The following is a 24338-nucleotide window of genomic DNA, read 5'->3' on the forward strand; positions in this document are numbered from 1 at the left end:
TTGTTTTGTTTTGTTTTGTTTTGCTATGGGCATGTGCACTTGCCAGAAAGACAGAGAGACAGAGAGACAGAAAGTGAGAAATCACCCCCCAGAGGAGATGGCCATGCTGCAATCCCTTCTCCTCCCCTCTCCTCTTGGGATCTTGGACATGCATGCACATGTGCCTGGTGTGAGTTTAAGCCACCGGATCCAGGATTCGAACCGCAGTTGACTACATGGGAGTTCAGCAACATAGCTATTATGCTAACTGCTGGTCCCTGGTTTTTCAATGTAGATGTCCAACTCACCAACAGATGGTGCCCAGCATTTTACCCATTAAATACTATGATCTCCAAAACCATTTAATAATGAGGTTGGACTAGATACGATCAGGGAACACATTTGCATTCTACACAGAAACTCTGTCAGCATTTCAACTGCAAAGTGAATTTATGGATTAAGCCTCTGAAATGATCCCATAAAGGCAGAGTTATATGCAATATTCTTTAGTCAGTTCACAAGAACAAAGTGTTTGGAGAAAATGGCAGCATTGTAGCCATATGGACACTTTCACTTCAATGACGAAAAGTTGAGAATATAGAAACAGATCACTTTAAAGTAATTGCTATCTCCTCTAAAGTGAAGAATACTCTGCTGCACTTGGTGTTGGCATCAATTATTCATCCAATAATTATTTACTGAATGCCTATATTTGCCAGATACTCTTGTAGACATTAGGGATTCATGTGTGAACAAAACAAGTTCCTGCCCTAATGAAACTTCTTGTTCACTGATTTCTAAGTTTCTACCCTAAACCATATACTGGCATATGTGAAGCTCCTGGGGGAGTGAGAAAGCCACCCATCACACTGCATATAAATATCCTGCTATATCCTCTTGTCGCAAAAACAATGTAGTCTTTTTTAATAAGATGGGCTAATGTTTATCACTGCTTCTTGGCTTCTCAAGCAGTACAGATTTCTGTAATTCGATCTGAGCCACATAACTTTATCTGGTTGAATGTCGACGTGATCGACAGATGATTCTTATTACTCATTAAAGCATTTTTCAAATTTTGGAAATCTGATGCTTCCTCCTTTACTGAGAAAACAGAAACAGAAGGACAACTTCCACAAGCTGCACCAACATACTCATCCATTACCTGCTGCCATGCACACTTAGCCACTTCCCTCTTTGTCATGTGGGTGCTTGCCAGACCTGAGCCTTCCACTGTGTGCAGGATCACCCTACTCATCCTCTCTTTCTCACAGACATTTCAGCAGCAATTCTCTCTCACACACATCATCTTCCCTCTGCCATGTACATCTCATTACTACACAAATGTGCTATTATTTTTCACACTTGAAAATATATCTTTTGATTTTAGTTTTCTTTGGGCTTCCAATGCATGACTCCCCTTTACAAAGATCTCTAATTCCATTCTTCCATTTCTTGAATCTACTTCACCAGATTTTTACCCCATCACAGCACCAAAAACTGCTCTTGCTGCGTTAGCAATGACATCCTTATTGCTAAGTCCAATGTCTAATTCTCTGTCTTCAACCTACTTGGTCACCACTTGTCACAATCCCTCCCTTGTCTCTGAAATACTTTCTTCAGCTGATGTTCTCTTTCTCCAGATTTCCTTCCTTCCTCAGTAGCTGCCACTTCCCAGGCTCCTTTGCTGGTTCCTTATCATTTACCTCATGTCTCAATGCTGTGAACCCAGCAGGATTCAAGCCTCCAACTCCTTCTCTATTGGCACTCATCCCTGGGGATTGTATTCCATCCCATGTCTCTATATACTATGATGTGTAGATTTGCATACTATCTCATGGTTTCTGAATCTGTATCTTCACTCTGAACTCCAGACTCCTACTCAACACTCCCATTTAAATGTTTAACTTAACCATTTAGATCTCCATCTTAAACCCAAAATTGAACTCTATTGTCCACTTGAAACCTACCTACTGCTCTGAAGTCTTCTCTATCTCATCTAATGTTAATTAAATTCTGCCAGGTATATAGGCTCCAAATCTTGGCCTCACCCTGGGTTTCTCTCTTTGGATCACATCCTGATTCTTATTCTTGTCCATTAGCAAGTACTGTGAGCTCTACCTTGAAGACATCTCTTCTTACTGCCTCAGCTGCTATCACTCTCTCCAGGCCACCATCACCACCCACCTGGCACCTGTGTTTGAACATATGGGTTGTTCCATTTCCATCCTTGACGTTCCATCCTGTCTCCACAGTTCCACTGCCTCTAGCTCAAGCCACACTGAATGTAACTCAGATTTCCTCAATGTTTCAGATGGCATTATGAATATTAATTGCTACATCACTCTCTTGCCGACAGGTGCCATGAGAAGGTCAAGTATTATGATTTGACCCTACACTTCCTGACCAACTTCAGATAGATATAGTCTTAAGTGTGCTTACAGTTCTGGTTCTAGTTGCCATTGTTGTCTTCCTGCTGTGACCCACTACACTGTAGTATACACTGTGTATCTGTGAAATGCTCAGAGGTGCATGGTAGAGGCTGAATGGAATCTCCATCCTATTCTTCAGGCTGTGAGCCCTGATGGGCACTGCATCTTTCCACCTAGAGAAGAAGGCACCTTTATCTTTGTACAAAGATGTCATGTGTTCACCATGTCCTGGATTTATAGGTCTATCTATACTTGTGTGTGGGGGGTTGCCTTTCTAGGTGATCTGTGCAGTGCAGGGAGCCATTTGACATCTGCTTACAAACACTTAAAAGGCCAATAGCAGCTCTAGCTTTCACTGTGCTCAGAGGAATCCACCTTGACACAGCATCCCACCAAATTCCATCCCATATAGGCCACATCTGCTGCTTCTAGTTTCTTTATGGGTTGGGAAACCAGGCAACATAACTGACATGAATTCTGTATATGATAAAAGAAAACAACTCTAATAAAGACTCTAATAAAGACTCTAATAAATAATTGTTGTATGACTAAGTGTCTGAAATTTAGAGTGCGGGTCTTTGACATCTTTTGGGGTGCTCTAAAGTCTTCTTGGTTTGGATTCTAGTTCTGTTCTGGACATTTGGATAAGTGACATCTGGATAAATGGAATGTGTTTTCTTTAAATTTTGGCACAGGTGTGTGTGCTCACGAGAGAGAGAGAGAGAGAGAGAGAGAGAGAGAGAGCGAGAGCGAGAGCACACGAGCATTCTCCATGGATAATGACTGTGCCACAACCTCTTCTCTTTCATTTCTCTCTTCCTATGGGATTTTGGGCATGGACACACATGTGCCCAGGCTGTTTTTCAGGCTATTGAGTCTGGGACTCAAACCTCACAGCCACCCATGTGGGATCTAGTTGTCTTAACCTCCATGCCACTGGTTGACCCAGGATAAAAGAAAATTTATGGAATTAAGCTCATATTTCACTACATTAATCTCAAGATTACTACGAGAGCATATCTTTAAAGAATACTCACATTATATCAAGCCTACCTATAAAGACATTTTGAAGCCTATAGTAAAAATGTGCATGAGGCTGAACTCACAAGAGAAATGTCTTGGATTTGCATCCTGGGACCTTCTTGAGCATGCTGGGCACATATGCATGTCCTTAGTCTGGGCTGGCTGAGGCTAGGGGTGGTTTGTAGCATGGAGACCCTGTTGGGGGTCCTTGTCTGCCTCTCTCTTGCATGAATGAAAGAAATAAGAAATAAAAAAAAGTACTCAAAATCATTTTAATCTTATTTCCTAATATCCCCACTCAGCACTTGCCACTATCTCTGTGCCTGCAGTTCTGTTCTAATGTGGGCTCAGACAATGATCCATCCCTATTACCTCATTAATTATCATACTAGCCCACAAGGCAAGGAAAAGGCCATCTGCTCTTATTTCTTGTTGCAAAAAAACTGGGCATAGATAAATACATACATAACTCATAAAATATTGGTGCCTTTAATGAGATAGTAGAAACATAAAAAATTAAAAATAGGTGTATAGGAATTAAAACATACCACTGACCATTCAGTGAGTCAGTGAGATTCTTAGACAAGCATTTATTTCCTTTGACTAACTAGATTAAAAGGGGGGAATAAAAGCATATCACAAACCATTATTATTTTTTTCAGATGGTAAAAATAGAGCTCATTAAGCCCATATAACCTTACTCGGGAACTTCAAGAATTTTAATAAGATACCAATACCGATAATACTTTTCAAACAAGCTATTTAACTTCAGAGGCTTCATCCTATGATCTACATTTGCAAGAGACTGAACTGAAATGCTGGTGTGGTATTCTAAGCACTGTTTTACTAAAAATAAACAACTAAAAGCATGCATTGGGGCTGCAGAGAGGAAGGAAGCTTTGCTTAGAAGCAGCATGTAGCAGAAATGCCGATCCCAGGCAAATACGCAATAAACGTCCCTGGCCAGACCACTTACTTGGGGCTTGTCTCCCAGAACCACCCAGTGAAGTGGAGAGAGAGTTGGATAAATTTTTAGCCCAGTTTATGACTATCCACCAGTGAAGCATGTGGTGCTATTTCCCAGGGTGTTTAAATTCTTCCTCTTGAAGCACAACACTATCTTGTCCTGTTCTATTTATTTTCCTTAAGTGTGTGTGACTTTCGGAGCATTAACACACCAAAACATATGCTTCCTAAGCCTGCTCTCACATCTCACCTTCACTTAGACTTTCAAGGTCAGAGCTATTTATGGCTATCCACTTAATTGGACTTAAAATAAAAAAGAGTAGAAAATAATAGATTGGTAAGGGCTCTTCATAGTAAGCATCAAAAGAGCAGCCGGCACATCTGAATGCTATTTAAATAAATCAGCCTCCTGTTCGGGGCCACAAAACTGCATCCACCAGGCCACCAATTACTGTGCAGCTGATGCAAGCTAGAAGTGCAAGAGAGGATGTTTCCTGGGCCCCTTGGAAACCTCTGGGGCTTTGAACCAATTGTGCATTTTTGAATAAAGCATGATCATGTGGTTAAGTCCTCTTTACCCTCAGAACCTGCACATTAATCAGGTTTGTGCAATTACTGTTCAGGCTGGACAATGATGAAGTAGATCATTACTGGTATTGGTATTATTTGCTGTTTGTAGCCCCACATGCATACAAAGCTTTATTTAAGATGGATGCAAATGTTCCTAAGGCCTGGAATGGGAGGGGTTTTATGAGAGGGGTCTTCGAAAAGCTCATGGAAAATGCACATGATGAAAGAAGTATTGTGGATTTCAACTTTGTTTTGCACCATAACTTGTACTTTAATTCCATTTTCCCACAAACGACTCAAAGTCCCCTCAGGTACTTGGAGAAGAGGGAGGGAGGGAGGTAGATGGGCAGAACTGGTCCACAGCCAATATATGTAAAGCAAAGTGCCATGGTACAGACAGCAAAATAGGCAAAGTTCACATTTGGGAATGAAAGGCTGCAGCTCCACTATTTGGCTGAAAGGGCTCTGCACAAGAAATAGAGAAGAAGATTTGATGACAAGAAACTCTCTTAGATAAAACAGAGAGGAATTGGGAGTAGGTAAAGAAGGGTGATGCTAAAACCAGGTGACAAACATCCTGGGTCCACTGTTCTCCACAATCAAAGAAAGCTTGGCCTCCAAAACCTCCTGAACCCTTCACCCAGTTCTTAGCTTCAAGGGGATTAATCTTTTCCCAAGGCAAAGTCAAGAAAAGAGACAGTTTTAGTGTTACTGAAGGATCCCAAATAATTCTATTTAGATACAAGTATGTATAGAGAACAGAATGGAACAACTTTGAGCCCTAGAGGTCACAGTCTAGGAATGATCTCATCTGTAAAGCACATTCCTTCAAACCTCATAGAACAGGAGAAAATATTTGCAAGTCACATATTGAGATATATGAAGAACGCAAACTCAACAATAAGACAAACAGCTAAATTTTAAAATGGGCAAATGATTTCTAACAAGTTTATTTATTTACTGCTTCTATGACAGAGAAAGAAAGAGGACCCAACTGGGTCCTCATGTCATTCACTCCCAAACTCAGGCATCCCAGAGCATACTCAATGTGCTCAGGGAGACCTTGAAAACCCAGACCTTTCCCATATGATTTCACCTGTGTTACACCGTGCTACCAACTTGCATCTGAACAAAGTGTTTGAATAGACATTTCTCCAAGAATAGATACTTACAGACGGGCAATAAGTTCATAAGAAGATGCTCAACATTATTACCCATCAGGAAAATCCAAGTAACAATCACAAGGTATAATTTCACACTCACAAAGATGGGTTTAATAAAAAAGACAGATATTAACAAATGTCAGCAAAAATGTGGAAAGATTGAACTCTCATACTCTGTTGGTAGGAAACAAAAATGGCGCAGGCACTTTGGCAAGTAGTTTGGCGGTTCCTCAAAATGTTATACACACACACACACACACACACACACACACACACACACACACTCTATGCAAATGTTCATTTCTGCATTATTCACAATGGCTAAAACATGGAAACAATCTAAATGCCTATCAACTCAACTGATGAATGGACAAACAAAATTTGTGATATCCACACGATGGATTATTTGGCCATCAAAGACTACAACATGGATGAACCTTGAAGATATGCTAAATGCAAGAAGCCAGACAAAAAGACCACATATTGTATCATTTAATTTATATGAAATCTCTAGAATAGGCAAGGCTATGGTGACAAGCTAGATTAGTGGTGACCAGGAGGGGAGTGAGGAGTGGAGGCAGACTATGAGTGGTGGAGGGTTTCTTTTTGGAGGAATTAAAATGTCCTAACTTAGCGGTGATTGTTGTACAACTGACACACTTATGGTAAATTCTATGGTAAGCAAATAATGCCTCACCATGTTTATAAAAAGTCAGTAGAAGGTCAGTCTTGTGGCCTGGAGATTGGACAAGCTGGAACCCACATGGCTGACTGTGAGGTTTAAATACTGGCTCCAATAGCTTGAAAAACACTCCAGGTATGTGTGTATGTGTACATGTGCATGCTCCAAATTTGAAAAGGATGGAGAAATGGAGGAGGAGAGATTGCAGTGTGACCCGGTCCCACTGGGAGGGGTCCTTTCTCCCTTTTCCTTTCTGTCTCTCTTTTTCTCTCTAGCAAGTGCACATGCCCTGTGGCCAAATTTTTTAAAAAGTCAGTAGAGAAACATTATATAATGCAAAAAGCCAATGAGAACTATTTAGGGCCATAGCTAGAATAATCTGGTTTTTAGATTTGAGAGCTTTTACTACCCTAACATGCACACTAACTACCTAAGGGGACTAAAGGATTTCGAATGACTCCTGTTTCTTCAGTAAGAAATCTGTCATTTGCCACTTGACTTAAATACATAAGCCACTACATTTTATGACTGATTTAGGCCCAGACTTTTTATCATAAACACTCCATCATCAACTTCTTAAAGCATTAAGTGCCCTTTGACTTTCTACTTACAACACCAAGCTGGACTCTGGATACTGCAAATGGGACTCATGAGTTACTGAGTCAAGGGGCCTGATTCTATCCAAGACAGAAAACACAGATGCTGGCAAACCAAGCAAGGCAGAGCCATGCCTAGGTGGCCACATGAATAGCTACAATTAAATATTGATAATGCACGTAAGAAAAGAGTAAATGCATTTATAGGGCAGAAGTAGGAGGCTTGAGAGAATTTCATGGTTGAGCGAAGTTTGGTTTCATAGATAGAGAACTGTTTCTCTCTTAATCCTCTGCAAGAATAAAAGGAAAGCAGGTTCAAGTCCGAACATTGAGGATTTGACGGGGATTAGTTGAAGAACTGAGCATTCATATGGCTGTGAGGGAGGCACAAAGAGGACAGCTTAAAAAGTGAGGCAAGGCCCCGAAACGGCAGGAGGAAAACACACCACAGAGAGAAACGAACTGAGGGAGAGTAAGCTGGTAGCACAGAAAAGGGACCTAGAGTGAAAGAGACTGGGAGGAGCGCATCATCGGGTGGTGGTGGTTTGGAGACTGGATTCTGCTAGACACTTCTCCCGTTCAGATTCATAGCCTTCCCATGAGGAAATGTCTATCATTTTTCTTAAGTTATGGATAAGCAAACATACGCCTAGAGAGATTAAGTAGCCTACCTAAGATCATATAGCTAGGAAGGTTGTTCTGGATCTCAGACTTACATAATAGATAATTCCATTGTGTTAACCCTTAAGCATCACAGTCCCTCTCAGAAAACGAAGTAGCAGGTTCCTCTCCCAAAACAAAGTGGCAGGTTACAATGCCTGCCTACCACAGGCCTGAAATAATAGAAGTGGTTCATATGTATTGGAATGCTCCCAGGAGGTGGGAAAAACAAAGCTGATTCAATCTACAGGAGTGGTGGGAAGTGGGAGGAACAGTGCTTTAGGCTTTAACTGAAGGTAAAACCTGTATTTCTACCTGCACCTTGCTTGTCCAACTCAATGTCCATCAAGTAATAAAAGAGAAAGTTACAACACATCAGAAACACACTTGGGCCTTTCTAAGAAGTTCGTTCTTATAGATGGGTAAAGAAGTTCTCATTACCGCCCCCCCCCCACACACACACAGTGAAACGAATCCCCTTTAATTGGGTTTCTTAACTGGAGAAGCACTCTGAAGGAGATAAGTTTAGTACTTCAGTATCTGACCTTCTCTTCTGTTGGCCAATTCATAATTCAAACATATCCTTTTCTTTAATTCCCATTAACAGAAAAGCTTAGAGTTATCAGAGCTGGCAGGGGTCCTGGAGACAAATTAGCCCCTTCATTTTCAGAGGCAAGATGCTTGGGGCAAAATGCCTATTCAAGGTTACCCAGCCAGCATGTGGGACAGAATGTGCTCTGTCGCGCCAGTCAAAATTCTGATTGCACCCTTGAAAGTTGAGAGCTTGGCATTAAGTACATCTTGGTGCCCAGACCTTTCCCAAAGCTTGCAGTTTTTAACAGTGCAAGAACCATGTCTGCATCATTTGGTTTACAAACATAATTTTTTGGGGGGGAGAGGTTTTTGCTATAGGGCGCTTGTACTGGCGAGAAAGAGGGAGAGAGAGAGAGACAGAGATATAGAAAGCAAGAAATCACTCCCCAGGAGGGACTGGGGGGGGATTTTCACGCCACAATCCCTTCTCCTCCATTCTCTTCTGGGGATCTTGGGCATGCACACACATGCGCCCAATGTGAGTTTAAGCCACTGGGTCTGGGGCGTGAACTGTGGTTGGCTACATGGGAGTCCAGTGACATAGGCATTACACTAACTGCTGGTCTCGACAAATACAATTTTTTTAAAGAATTATTTTATTTAACTTTATCTATCTATCTATCTATCTATCTATCTATCTATCTATCTATAGCTATCTCTATCTCTCTATTTATTTTAAACTTGACCAGAGAGGGACAGAGTGAGAAAGAGGGGGAAAGTGAGAAAGTAAGCAGCCAGTCCAGGACTTGAATCACAGTCAGGCATATGGAATTCCAGTACCCTCAACAACCATGTCACCTGCCGGCCCTTACAAACACAATTCTTCATAAAAGGGAAACCAACCTAACTAAAAGTCAGCTTTAGCATTCTCTCTGATTCCAAACCACCCTGCTTCATCTACATTTCTTTTCCACCTGGTGATGAGTTCATTGGGACCAAGGATGAGCCATGGCTCGGTGAGCACATCACGCTGGGACCTGTGCCTTCCTCACACTTCAATCTGTCCCTGTCAGAGCCAGAGAATGACGCATGGTTTGGTGGACTCTGACATCGAGGGCTGTTGAGAAATCTCCAACTACCGTGCATGAGGTGTGAGCTTGAGGAGGAAGCCGTAATAATGTGTGCATCCAACTCTAAAGGGTTGAAAGAACTGGGAAATTAGTTTGGAGTTATATGTGCATAATGGTTTCTGTGTCTTCATGGCTTAGAATTTCTAGATAAATAATAAGGAAAAGTTAGAAAGATGAAGCAAGGCCATCACTGACCCAATTAATTAACTTTGCTGGGTTAACAGAAAATCACCCCTTCCTCTTGGCAGCCACAGTTTCACACCAGAACACACAGCACATCTGGTATTTGTATATGTATATGTAATGTATGTATATGTGTATGTATCTTCGCATGTTCATACTGAGTTGAGATTTAAACTACATTTCTTAGTGTGGGTCATGGTCAAAAATATTTGAAAGTCACTAATTTAACAGAGCCTAATATGAAAAGTAAATCTAATCTGGATACTTGCTTTGTGTTTATTCCCCATTCTCCAGTGAAAAGCACTAAGTCATAAGAGAACATATAGCTAGATATATAGAACTGTTGTAGAGTCAGACAGACCCCAAGTTCAAATGCAGTTTAAATATCACTGAATTTGGACCTTGGGCAATCATTTTTGTTTCTTAATCCTCAGATTCCTGATCTTCAGATGGAGATGAAAGTACGTATTTCAGTGTCGACGTAGTAAGTACTTGGTATTCAAGAACTACCTAGGCTTCAGATCCTTTTCTTCTCTCAGCTTTGGAGAGACCGGAGGAGACCAGCAGTCCAGAAATGCACATACATCTGGCAAGGAGGGTTTCACTGCTAGAAGCCACAGATGCTGAAGAAGTCAAGCATACTGCAGTAAGACTTAAAAGAATTTCTCCCATGTGCATTGCTTTCTTATCTGTGTGGAAGAGCTATCTCTTCAGGTGCTTAAGCTGAAATTGTTGACTGGTTAAGACAATGTAATCACTGAGTGAAAATATTACATGTAAGCCAGTTAAGGAAAAGAGTTAGGTGAAAGGGTATGGCCTTGTGTTTAGGGTAAATGTATTAGACTGCTATTCTGGCATGGTTAGAATACTCTGCATAGCAAGCATTAGAGCTGCAGAGGACAGAGATGACACACTCAAATCAATCTATGAGGTCATGGGGGTCAAATATCCCAGTTTTTAGCAGAATAAATAAGGATCCTGGAGGAATAGACGACCCCACGGTTCGTATAGCCCAGGAGCACATCCCATTTCCTGAGAACCTTATCTCCCACCTCCTCAGTCACAAGGCCTCCTCTTCAGAATAACTCCTCCATTAAAACAAAAACAAAACCGCAAAAACCTCCTGGCTTTATTTAGGTGTAGAAATGTGAGGAGGGATGAGAGCTAAAGTTAGTGATTCTCAGCATATATTTGTAAGAGATCTTTGTGTGAGTCATCAAAGAAACTTTAAAATTGACACAGAGGACACATTGAAAACTGGAAATCTACAAAAGAAACATTTACTTCTCCATAAACATGTTGTATAGCTCGGCCTCCCAATTAATCAAAAAAATGCAAATGAAAACAAATGAATTAAAATGCTATGTTTTGCCTATGAAATTGGAAAATATTAAAATGATAACATTCGAATTATGTATGGAGCAATATGGCCGAAACTAGAAAAAGCACGTAAATTTTGATCTAGAATGTCTGCGTCTATGAAGTCAGAAACTTGTGTATAAGGCTATTTGTCGCAGCATTTGTTACAGTAGTGAAATATTACAATACATTACAGTATGCAAATGGCTTTCTATATGATAATGCTAAAATTTAAATGAAATTTTAGAATATTTAATGGCAGGAGGAGACACTTATAATAGGCCAAGATTAAAAAAAACAAACTTAAAATTGTATATATCTAATGTGATAAACTTAAAACTGAGCATATCCAACATCATCCCAATTTATTTAAATATCTTTGTGATTATAAATATTTGTGTGTGTGTGTGTGTGTGTAAGAAAAGTCTGAAAGAGTATGTACAAAACCGTGCATAGTTACCTTTGGATGGTAAGATTAATAGACAAATTATGAGCTATTTAATTTCTTATGATTTTAAATTTGTGTTTTTAAGCATTATTTTAAGTTGCCAGAGGATACATTCACTCTCTAGGAGAAATAGAGAGAAAACACTTCCTAATGTGGCATGATCACATCACAATCCTCTTTGCTCCATTTCTCCACCCATAGGGATTTGGGCATGTGGGCACATGCACTTGGTAGCTTTCAAGCCTCTACGCCTAGATTCAAACTGCTGTCAGCCATGTGGGATCTGGCTCCCAAGGCATAGTGCTTAATCACTGTACTATAAGGCCAGCCCAATTTTTCATGTTTTGATGTGTTTTTATAATATATATTTAACACTATTTGTTATTATCATTTTAACTTGTTGGAGGGCACATGTGCTTACCAGAGAGAGCTAGAGAGAGAGAGAGAGAGAGAAGAGAGAGAGAGAGAGAGAGAGAGAGAGAGAGAGAGAGAGAGAAAGTGAGAAAGCAAGCTTCCAGGTCAGGGGCTTGAACTGTGGTGGGAGTCTAATGCCTTAACCACTGTGCCACCTGCTGGCCTGTTTTTATAGTCTTGTACAATGAATATATTATTTTAGTATCCAGTAAAAAGTTTATTTAAAAGGCAAAATGAAAGTAACCTTATATATCTTCCTGCTAGAATTACACCTTAGATTTGATTTAACCAAAAATTTTGCTGCTGGTAGGATTTTTGTTGATAAGGAGTTCCACTCTGATGGCCAGGCTATATTAACATTCTGAGAGTATACAATTAAAATTTCATATTGGGGCCTGTGGCCTGGTAGAAGGGAACCAGACTCCACATGGTAACGACTCAGTTGAAATCTCTACCCCAGTAGCTTGAAACATGCATCAGGTGCATATGCAAAAATGTGACAGGATGGAGAAATGGAGGAGAAGGGATTGTGGTGTGACCACACTCCATAAAGGGAGCTTTATCTCCCCCAACCTTATCTCTCTATCTCTCTTTGGTAAGCATATGCTCCCTCTTCCTCTCCCCCAAATCATATCAGTTTCACTCATTATATGCCTTATCTTTTGACAAATCTATAATCTGAAATGTATTTTTGACAATATATGGATTAAACATTCAAAGAAACCTTTCTTCATCTATTACTCCCCAAAATGTTGGATCATATTATGATTAAATTTTTTTTAAAGTTTTTGCCATAGAGTGTGTGTACTCACCAGAGAGAAACAAAGAGGGAATGCCCCCCCCGGGGGGGGCATACCATAACCCCTTCTTCTCCATTCTCCTCTCAGGATTTTGAACACATATCGTCTGTTGTGATTTTCAAGCCACCAGGTCCAGAACCCGACTCATGGTTGGCTATGTGGAAGTCTAGCACTATAACCATCATGCCACCTGCTAGCCCAATGATTAATGTATTTTTAAAATATTCAACGGTGTTAGTAAGAAATTAGGGATTTCTTAGAATCAAAAGCACCATGTAAACACTAATCCGGAAGTATCAATATTGCTTTGCTTTCCAGGTATTTTCCATTCCCCTGTGGCCTAGATTTTTAGAAGCTACAAACAGGAGGCCTGACAGGGTAGGTAGCTCAGAGTCCTTCTCTCCTTGTAAGCTGGGGATCCTGAAGGGCTAACACTCTAAGAGGGTGAATGAGAAAAACAAAATCTACCTAGCAAAGAAAGATGGTAAGAGGTTCCTATTTTGGTTTTGGTTTTATGTGGTACTAAAGACACACAGACACAGACACACACACACACACACAGAAAGAGAGAGAGAGAGAGAGAAGTCTTAAGAATTTCTAACCACAGGGGCCAGCAGGTGGCATGGTGGTTGAGGAGCTGGACTTCCACATGGCCGACCATGGTTTGAGTTCTAGATCTGGTGGCTTGCTTTCTCACTTTCCCCTCTCTGTCTCTGTCTCCCTCTCTCTTGTGAGCACATGTGCCCTATAGCAAATTTTAAAATGACAATAATAAGCAATCACAAGCTCATTCATGTGGATTTGGAGTCTGGAGTCATACTATCTGGGTAAAAAAATACTCATATATTTAGGTGAGAGTGAGTCCAGGATGGTAATGTTCCCAGTGCTTGACAGAAGTGGAATCCTTTTAGGAGAAATGCACTCAAAACCCAGGTTGTGGTGAATTTCCACAGGCAAATTTCTAATAAATGTGTGTTCAAACTTAAAAAAAATTACTAAATACATAAATATCTAAGGAAGTGACACTATATGCTTGAAAATCAATAAAACTAAATTCCTAAGCATACTGGGACTAAATTGACTAATCTGAGTTATAAATGAACAAATTTAGAGGACTATAAGAAGGCATTAAAAGTATGATGAAGGAATAAGAATAATAAAAATCCACCTGGCATATTTGAAGAAGACACATAGAGCTTGTAGACATGAAAAATATGATAATTAAAATGAGAAACTCAGTGGATGAGCTTTAGGGCAGATTAGATACATTTAAGAGAAAATGGGAAACTAGAGAGAAAATATAAGGAAATGACCAGAATAAGGATCACAGATAGAAAAAGATAAGTAATCAAAAGTCATGGAATATAGGCTGAGATAGTACAAGATCTAACTAATAGATATTTTAAAAGGTGACTACAGAAGGAACGTAGCTAACTCCCAATTGGTAGAAAGCATTAATCTTCAAATTCAAGAAGCCTAGTGAGTCATGAACAGGAGACATAAAAATAATTAAAAAAAAAAAAACACATCTGACAGCTTCTGAGGAAAATGATGAACACTGGAAACCAAGAGAAAACCTTAAAAGTAATCAAAGAGAAAAGATAGCTTTGTTACAAAGGAGCAATATTTATACCAATGGGGGTTTTTCAACAGCAAAAATGGAATTTAGAAGCAATGGGATACGAGATGAGAAGATAATTTTCTACCCACCAAATCTATCTTTTCCAAAAGTAAAGGTTAAAACAAAAGAACAAAAAAACCTCTAAACAATAACAACCAGATCATTTACTATTTTTTTTTCTTTTTTTGGAGAGGTTTTTACTATAGGGCGCGTGTGCTCTCCAGACAGACAGAGAGAGACATAGAGACAGAAAGCGAGAAATCACCCCCCAGGGAGGATGGCCATGCCTCAATCCCTTCTCCTCCATTCTCCTCTCGGGATCTTGGGCACGCATGCACACGTGCCCGGCATGAGTTTTAAGCCACCGGGTCTAGGACACGAACCACGGTCGACTACGTGGGAGTCTAGCAACATAGCCATTACGCTAATTGCTGGTTCCCAGATCATTTACTATTAACAGAGTCTCACTAAAAAATATTATAAAAAATAAGCATCAGGAGTAGAGGGGAAAAATCATACAAAAAATATTTCATATACAAAAGAAATGAGGAGAAAAAAACTGATAAAATGTGGATAAATCTAAAAACAATGATGGTATAATGACAATGTACAATTTATAGGGTTAAAGAATGAAGTTTTGCCTCAATTAGGCTGTAACAAAACAACAAATTAGAACTTAAATCCAGGACTTCAAATCACATACAGTAAGGAAGATGCAATTAAGTTAAAATGTCCTAAGGTCCTTGGGTAGTTTAGCTAGAGTGTAAAGATATTGACTTTGTACTATTTTAGGTTAAAAAAACAGAAATATAGTATATAAATTCCAAATTATTAAAGGGAATAACAGTTAGAAAAACATTAAGTACAAAAAATATTATAAAGAGAAACAGAAAGGGCAAGCAGATGGCATGGAGATTAAGTTGCCTGGACCCCACATGGCTGACAGTGTAGCTAGTCACAGACCCAGTGGCTTGAAAAAAACACATCAGATACGTGTGTGTGTGTGTCCCAAATCCCAGGAGGAGAATGGAGAAGAGATTGTGGTGTGGCCATCTCCTGGAGGAAGTGCTTTTTAACTTTCTCTCTCCTATCTCTGGGTGAGTGGACACGCCCTATAGCAAATTAAAAAATAAAGTAAAAAAAAAAAAACACAAAAAGTATAAATTAACATGATATAAAAGAATCTCAATGTAACAGTAATCGCAATATGTGTAAACAAACTAAATGATCTAGTTAAAAGATAAAGTTTGTCAAACCAGATTAAACAAAATTCAGCTATGTTCTGTTCACTAGAGGCTTAGTCTAAAACCAAAGGTTGAAAATAAAAATCTGTCAAATTCACACTATAGATATACCTGTGTTCCCAACAATCAGAAAACAGCATAATATAATGATTTAATTCTTTGTTAAAGTTAAAATGAAAATGGTCTACATTCACCAAAAATAAACAAACAAACAAACAAACAAAGGAAAAGAAAATAAAAGGGGAGTGAGGAGGAGAGAGAGAGAAGTGAGAGAGAGAGAAGAGAGGAAAGAAGAAATTGGTAACTCCCAGTTCTCTACATTGATGGAAGGATCCACAAGTTTAGGTAGTTTCTTTCTAAAGAAGCAAAGGGAACCAGCCAAGGGCAACTTAAACTGTGTGTATTAGAATGCACTGGGCTCAGGGACTAGCAGATGGTGTAATGGTTACATCGCTGGACTCCTGTGTTTTTCGACTGTGATTTGAGTCCCAGATCCAGTGGCTTAACACTCATATCAGGTACATGTGTGTGCATGCCCGAGGTCCCCAGAGGAGAATGGAGGAGAAGGACTGCAGCATGGCCATCCCCCTGGGGTTGGGGGTTTTCTTGCTTTCTGTCTCTCTCTGCCCTATAGCAAAAAAAAATCTCTCTCAAAAAGAAAAAAAAAAAAAAAGCAATCTACCTGGACTCTTTGGGTCATCAAAGTGCCTCTTTCACTCTGAATTACATGCAGTAAGGAAAGTGTTTGCTTTTCATATAAACAGAAGGAAACAAAATAAGAAAAATATCACCAGGCTGTCTCCCTAGATAAACAACCACACTACATTCACAGGCATCTAATCAGTAAAAAATTTTAATGTCCAAGTTGTCTTTTGGGAAAGAGAGAATTAGTTCCTAAACCTATTGACTAATATATCCTTTCATTTATTATAAGGATGAGCTTAACCTCCCTTGAAGTTTATACCTTAATTTTACTAATGTATTTAGTAGATTTAGAAGGGGAAGAAAGATTGAGTTTTATAAGAAATTCCCTGTGTTAGCAAGCTTAGGGCTACACATGTGTATTGGCACAATTATTATGGTTTAGTATCTTACACATAATATTTCATGAAAATATTTCATGAAAAATATTAGTATTGTCTTAATTCTGATTTTCCCAAGAACATTAGTAACAATTTGATTGTAAAACTCTGTTTACAGCTTTTCAAGAATACACAGAATAAAATGAGCACACTTAAATTACTAAGCAGTCTGACTTTTCAACTATCCAGCTTTAAGCATCTTTATTTAGTTCATTCCCTTCATTAGGACTGGGCCAACTTGCTGTCAGATTACAGTTCCAAGTCTAAGAAGAAGTTAAATACCATGGACAGCTGCTTTCTAGGCCAATGACAGCCTAGCACCAGAACAGATCAGCAGATCCCTGCAGCCGGCCAGGCACAGGGCAAAAGGCACTGATTCTGGGAAACGACTGCTTCAGAGCCTGCAGGATTCAAATGTATTCCTAACCAGTTATTGACAGGTTTGAAGAAGAGAGCACGAATCATTTGTAAATAAAATATCCTGAATACAAAAAGTCTCTGCTTGGCATAGATATTTCTAAACCTTAGCCAATGGCCTACTTATTTCAAGCAAAATGTTACACAATAGAATTTCAGGACAATAAAGGCATTTGGAGGTTTCCTTGGAGTTTATGATAATACCTGACCAGTATATAGTTACTGCATAGGAACCAGGGCTTATGAATATTATAATATGACAAATATTAGATGCCCCTAAGGGACACACAGCCTGCTTAACTCAGCCATACACCAGTATAAATTTCATCTTCAAGGAATCTTTTATAATCCTTAAATCCAAAATGATTTATTCTGATTCACATTCATGAATGGCACAGGAAAAAGAAAGACCCTAAGATTTATTGAACAACCTATTTTTGCTGGGGACTTGCTGCATGCTTAACATCATCTCTTAATTTAGTAATTTTCCCAGTTTTATGAAGTAGATGTTATCTTCATTTTCCAAATTAGGAAACTGAGGTTTAGAGCATTTAAGTGACTTATCTGGGAACCCTGGGATTATTATAAAGTTTTAAAACATTCTTTTCTCCCTGAGTTAATGCCCCAGGGTCTTTACCATGTCATGACACTACACAACTTTTTAAAAAAGGTAATACCATCATGAAGAGAAATAATAACAAAATTAAAAAGGAAAAAGCAACAAAAACTAGCACAATGGACTAAGATGAGAAACTATTAATTTAACTATAAAAAATGCTAGCTCACATTTTTCCACGTTTCATAGTTGCCTCATGACATACAGTATCAGTAATGGAACCAAATTAAGGTTACCTCAGCTATGAAACAAGTGGTTTCAAAGATATTTCCTGGCCTAAAGCTCAGCAGCGTTGATAATGTTTTTAGCAAAAACCACTTGGTGATTTGTACAAGAATATTTATAAAGAGGTTTCCTTCACTTTCACAAACTCACATGTCCTATAACTGTGTAGATAAGACAATGAGATGACTTTCCATGAAAGCATACTTAGTATTTGCTTCTGAAATTCTCATATGGCACATTATGCTTTATAACACTTCACTGAGGGGCTACATTTACCTTAAGATTTTCTTAATAAGTTTATGATGATGTCAGAAGTACCAACTTCTATGGAAAAAAGCGGGCTGCAGAGCCAGACATCAACTCTTCATACTAGACAATTCTAGAAGGCCACATTGAGGATTCATGCTCTTTGGGACAACTTATGCTCAGGTCTTGGAGAGCCAACTTCTAACAGGCTCTGAAATCAGGCATATAATAAAAGCTGTACTTGCTAGAAAAAAATTTTTCCAGCAATGATTCAAAAGTGAAATTGGCAAGGTGAAATTTCCTGAAGGAAATCACAAATCACTATGCACTGTTCCACCTAAAAATGTATGGCTATGCTCTAGCATTTTTGATGAATATCAAATAAGATATAATTATGTTACACAAACACACACACACACACACACACACACACAACTCCAATTGGTTATTGAATACCAAAAGAAACAATATTAACTGAATGGAATAAGTTAAACTATTTGATGCTAAAAAGAAAATAATATAATGAACACATCTCAGGGACAACCAGTCATAGAAGAAATAGTTATAAATACAAACTGGTTTCTTTTTAAATTAGGTAAATCTAGAATTTCTAAACAAAACAAAACAAACGCACAATAGTAAGTATGCCACAAACTTATGGATATAAATAACAACTGCTAAAGAATATCAGCCAGAACTGATGACTTACAAATTATGGTAAAAATGATACAATGATCACATAACTGAGTAGATAAAAATCTTGTCAGGACTACTTTTTGAATGATGTGCAACTGGTTACATACAGTCTGTAGCCTATATTTATAAAGCCATTCCCCAAAAGTATGAAACCAACTTATTTCCACTCCTAAATAAGAATATAAAAATCTGCTGCAATCTTACGTACACCATTGGGTTACTTTGCAAATCCATTTTTCATGAATGTTGCCAACATAACCTTGAGCCAAGTCTGTGTCTAAGTTAATGAAGTTCTACTGTGGTATAATAAAACAAAAAAGGACTGAGTTTTCAAAAAGACCTTACTATGGCTATGCCTTGGATATTTAAAGACACCAAATCATTGTCTTGCCTCTAGAAAATGCACCTTTTTTTTTTTGATGATCAGTTGCTCAGTACTCTCATTGCAATAAACATAGAGGTTATTAATGCAAGCCACTCAAACAACCTTGTGGGGAGGTTTTGAGGAATCAGCTTCTTGGCTGCTGAGTTAAAGCAGGGAAGGTGGCTCCTTGAAGCATCTCTGTGTACTCAGTTGTCACTTCTGAAGGCTTGTTTACCAAATATTTTGCTAATCGACTTTTTTTTTTTTTTTTTTTAACTACATTTTCTAAAAAGAAACACTCACCGGAACTACAGTTTCTAACAAGTAACCATCACCGGGTCCAGGACTTGAAATATTAGGAAAAAATGCAGAACAAACTACTTTGCTTTTAAAAACTCGAAATATTACCAGAGTTCTTTTCTCTACTTTGCTTCCACTTTATGACTACTATAGAAATGATAACCATCAGTCTTGACTCTAAAGGCATTTTTTTAAATGTGGCTAAGTTAATATACATATACATATATTTGTTTGTATTGTTTTCGGTTTTTTTTCTTTCTGGACAAAATCTTCCACCCCCTACTCACACATCTGGTTTTTGCATATATGAGAATTTTCCCAATGCTAGCATGAAATGTCTCAGTATGTGTTTAGGTTTCCTGTTAAAATCACATTCAAGAATGACATTCCACTGTTAGGGTATAAATAAGAACTGCATTGTGATACAACATAAAATTTTATTGATGCTGTTTTTCTAACATTTGGAAACATGACTTACATTCTTGCAGATCGATTTCTTCTAAGCTCTTTACCAACTTGCTATCCACCCAAGTGGTAGGCTGGCCACTATGGTCATTAAGACTCCCTCAAATATTGCTGCAAAAATATTTTAGGCCATATTTCTTATGGCATGAAAAATGGGCCATGGAATGCATAGGCAGGTGGTAGGCTGGCCACGACTCCTACAGTGGACACTGGCCAGCCCCTGGGCAAGTGATCTAAAACATGTTTCTGTGGATAAAGAACAATGGCCTTGACCACTCTAGTCACCATAACTGTTGGGCCCTTGGCTGCTGACTTGAAGGTACACCTTTGGTGACAAAAACTCTCTTCCTTAAATATCTTTTTTCTTTTTTTGAGAGGTTTTTGCTATAGGGCGCGTGCGCTCACCAGACAGAGAGAAACAGAGAGACAGAAAGTGAGAAATCACCCCCCAGGGGGGATGGTCACACTGCAATCCCTTTTCCTCCATTCTTCTCTCGGGATCTTGGGCACGCTCGCACATGCGCCCGGCGTGAGTTTAAACCACCGGGTCCAGGACTTGAACCGCGGTCGACTATGTGGGAGTCCAGCAACATAGCCATTATGTTAACTACTGGTCCCTCTTCCTTAAATATCTTTAATGAAACACTTCTTGATGATTGTCAGGTGCCCATTTGAAATGAAAGAGCTCTGCCCCTAGTTAGGCATTTCCCATGAAAATTAAATTGTTCACAAAATCATTTTCCCTACTTTCAGAAAATAAGAGATGAATACCTGCCAAGTCTGATCTAGGATGCTTATGTAACCTCTATTTACAAACGTTTCACTCTGAAGCAAGTGGAGTGGGAATTTAGTAGACATCTTCCAGAATACCCCCAAATTATTTTTTTTATTACCATGGTAGTCTGGCTATCACAGAAGGGTAGGATATAATCTGCTCTCCACTACAGCCCAAAACACACCAAAGTTTTAACAAACTGCAGCTCTCAAAAACACAGTCATGTATAACTATGATCAAGAAGAACATTAAATAATCACCATCACCAACCTTTGCTTGGGCCTCTGGTGCTGTCACCTTGACGACTTTATTGCGGTTTATCAATTGCTTCACCCACTGTTCTACTTGGACGTTGAATTTCATGAAAACCACGTAGCCAAAATAAGCTGTTAAGAGAAGCAAACTTTCCCACCACTTGATAAAATTATCCAAGAAAAATATGATCAGCATGATCAAGTCAATGATGTAGAAAGACACATCTCGAAAGAGCGGCCACCATGTCAGGTTTAAGATTTCTCTAGAAAAGAGAGCACACATGCCAATAACAAAGAGGATATTGAACACTGCTGACCCTACAATCGTGCCTATGCCCACATTACTGTGAGCAATGAATACCCCTATGAGAGATGTGAAAAGTTCCGGAGCCGACCCTCCTGCAGCCATGAAGGTGGCTCCAGCCACATCATCAGAGATGCCCAGTTTTTCAGTGATGACAGTCAAAGAAGGAACAAAGAACTCATCACAGACAATGGCTAAGGCTATAAACATGTAGATCATTCCAATGACATGGAGAATGATGGCGCCTCTTCTTCGCTCCTCAAGGGAAAAGATGTCTCTGGGGTAGTCTCCTTCGGCATGATCAGCTTCAGTACTATTCTCAGATGTGTCTTCCTGAGAAAGAGATGGCTCTGGAGTGTAATCCCGAATCTTGTCATTTAAATCTAAGAGAGTTCTTTGACGGTAACCATGTGCTACCTTAGGGCCACTTCCAATACTGGCCTCTCCTGTGCTCTGTGTGTCTGTCTCAGGAAAGGCACTGATTGAAAATGGGACAGTGCTAATGGCTACCAGGCCCATGAAAAGGCCTAAGATTCGAATTAACTTCAGTTTTTTCCTGACATTATAATGTCTCCTGCAGCCAGATGGTGACTCATCCAAACACCATTTCTCAAAGAAAGTGATAGTGGTGCTTTGGTGCAGATCCATCCTGGGTCTTCTGGTGATGTGGTGGTCTTCAAACTTTAGATTCAACCAGATGCTTCTTTCATACTTTTCGTTACTTTATAGATAATGCTGCTTAAGAGGCACTTCCACAATCGGGTTCTTATGCTTCATAGGACATTTCCATCATGTATGCTTCAAAATAAAAACAAGGAGAAGTAAATGCTAAAATCATGTTTACAAAACAAAATGAAATGAGGACTTTGCAGATGTGGTAAAATCCTGTCCTAGCATAGCTATGTGATAAGGATAAGTTACCAACTCCTTGGGGCCTCAGTTTCCCCACCTAAAAATGGGAATAATGATAACACCTACCACCAAGGATGAATCCAAACCTAGAACAGGGTGTAGCTCTTAGCAGCACATATGATCATGTAGCTACAAGGGTGAATAAACATTCTGGAGAATCTAACCTTAGGTGTAGACAAGGTAGATGTGTGTCAATTCAACATTGTTACAAATGGAGACCCATCAGTGAATCGGGTAACAAATAACCTAGCGCTAAGACCATAGAGCTTTCAGAACTATCTAGGTACTTGACAACTAACGCTTATCACTGTGCTTCCTTTTAGTCCAATTATATAACCCCAGTTGTAGGCACACTTTCTTATTTAATCTACCTTCTAGAAAAGATTGCTGGAGGAGGCAGTACTCTCTTTGCACACATAATGATCTCGGGATCTTATTTTTCGTGAAAAGCCTCTCCTATATCAGCTGCAGAAAAGGAGCCCTTTAAACATTTAAGTTTACAAAAGAATGTTCTGGTGACCTGAACAAGTCATCCTCTCTAAACCTCTAGATATTGTTTTCAGCTAAAGGTTTATAAAACAATTAGTCGCATTTAAAAGAGCTTAACAACTCTCTACGCAGTAGACTATTTCGGGCGATCGAATGTGGTTTTCATAAACAATATGCAAGTTGCCATAATACCTCTGTCTATCAAATCTGCCCCAGATAGCCCCAGCCCTGACTCTTTACTAGGATAGATCCTCAAAGCAAGCGAGTTTTCACTCCCCATCCCATGGAGATGCTTGGTAAAATACCCAGAATCAGACAGTTGACATTTTTAAGATTCATTGCTCTTTTAAATTCTTTCAAAACATGTTTTTCTATATCAACAATTTCATTTCAGAGGCTTTTGCTGAGATCCTCTCAGGTGTAAAATAAGCTAATTAAACACACGCCACTTAAGCACAGATTAGCCGGAGCTCAGGTTTTCAGAGCAAAGCAAGAGCACAAGTCAAACCAAGCTGAGTTGCTGCTACTCCTGGGATAACCCGAACCCATCACAGAGATTGTTAGCTGGCTGCGGAGGTCGACGCTTAGCACGAACGATTAAGCGACTCACAGCACTCCGGGGATTGTCACGATGCTGGGCAGGGGCTACTGGCAGAGACGGACTTAACTCTGGGGCGCTCGATCAGCTCCAGTGTGAGCTGAGCTCGCCTTGCAAACCCACCGCTCGGTTCTCTGGAGCTGCCTCTGCAGGCAAAGTGCGCCCCCAGCCGCGCCCCAACTTTGCCTTGCGTGGTCCCAAACTTTCCCTGGTGGGTTAATAGGAAAATAAAACTGAAGAACAGACGCATTACCTGCGAGGTGGGAGCTAGAATGCATCTGGGGAGGCGCTTGGCCCGCATCTCCCAGGATTGTCTGTGGGTGTCTGGGGAAGAGGAGCGCCCCTCTGTGCCTCTCTCCCCACCGCAGGCCCTGCCCCGCGCCCCCCACCTCGAGCCACAAGCAAAGGTGTGAGCGGTAGGGGCTCGGAAACCATTCCAAGAAGGGAGAGAGTTGGCTAACTCCCAGCGGGGCCTGAGGCGCCCACATCCACAGCGGAGCCACCTGTGAGCCTGCGGCGCAGCAGCGGGATGCGCGCCACCGGGATCTGGGGACAACGACCACCGGCCACAGTGGCTGGCGGCTGGCCCGGCGCAGTCGCTGGTACTTACCGGGATCCGCTAGGAGGAACGCGCACACGCACACTGCGGGGGCCAAAGCGCAGCCCGCCGCTCGGGTCTGCAGCCTTCTCCGGCCCTCCGCCTGCACGCTCCGAGGCCCGGGCTCTGGCTCGTGCTGGCCGCCGCTCTAGCTAGCAGGGGCTGGGCTCGGGAGGAGCCCGAGGCGCCGTGAACC

The 24338-nt window shown here is 40.1% G+C and overlaps 1 protein-coding gene across 5 annotated transcripts in view; it reads right to left on the reverse strand.

Moving 5' to 3' along the window:
• Positions 1-24276, reverse strand: part of SLC24A2 (solute carrier family 24 member 2) — a 289619-nt gene extending 265343 nt beyond the window's left edge. For 3 of the 5 annotated variants that reach the window (XM_006140326.3, XM_006140327.3, XM_006140323.3), the window contains exons 1-2: positions 24155-24276; positions 21258-22343 (exon numbers count right to left, since the gene is read on the reverse strand). In XM_006140326.3, coding sequence (XP_006140388.1) covers positions 21258-22193 — 936 coding nt within the window. In that variant the 5' untranslated portion in view covers positions 22194-22343; positions 24155-24276. Of the gene's footprint in view, positions 1-21257; positions 22344-23556; positions 23631-23797; positions 23872-24154 lie in introns of those variants that run through there. The other 2 variants (XM_006140324.1, XM_006140325.1) reach the window with 2 other exon arrangements.
• Positions 24277-24338: the final 62 nt, after the last annotated feature.

Source organism: Tupaia chinensis, unplaced genomic scaffold (assembly GCF_000334495.1).
Source record: "Tupaia chinensis unplaced genomic scaffold, TupChi_1.0 Scaffold000029_1, whole genome shotgun sequence".
In the NCBI taxonomy this organism is placed as follows: domain Eukaryota; kingdom Metazoa; phylum Chordata; class Mammalia; order Scandentia; family Tupaiidae; genus Tupaia; species Tupaia belangeri.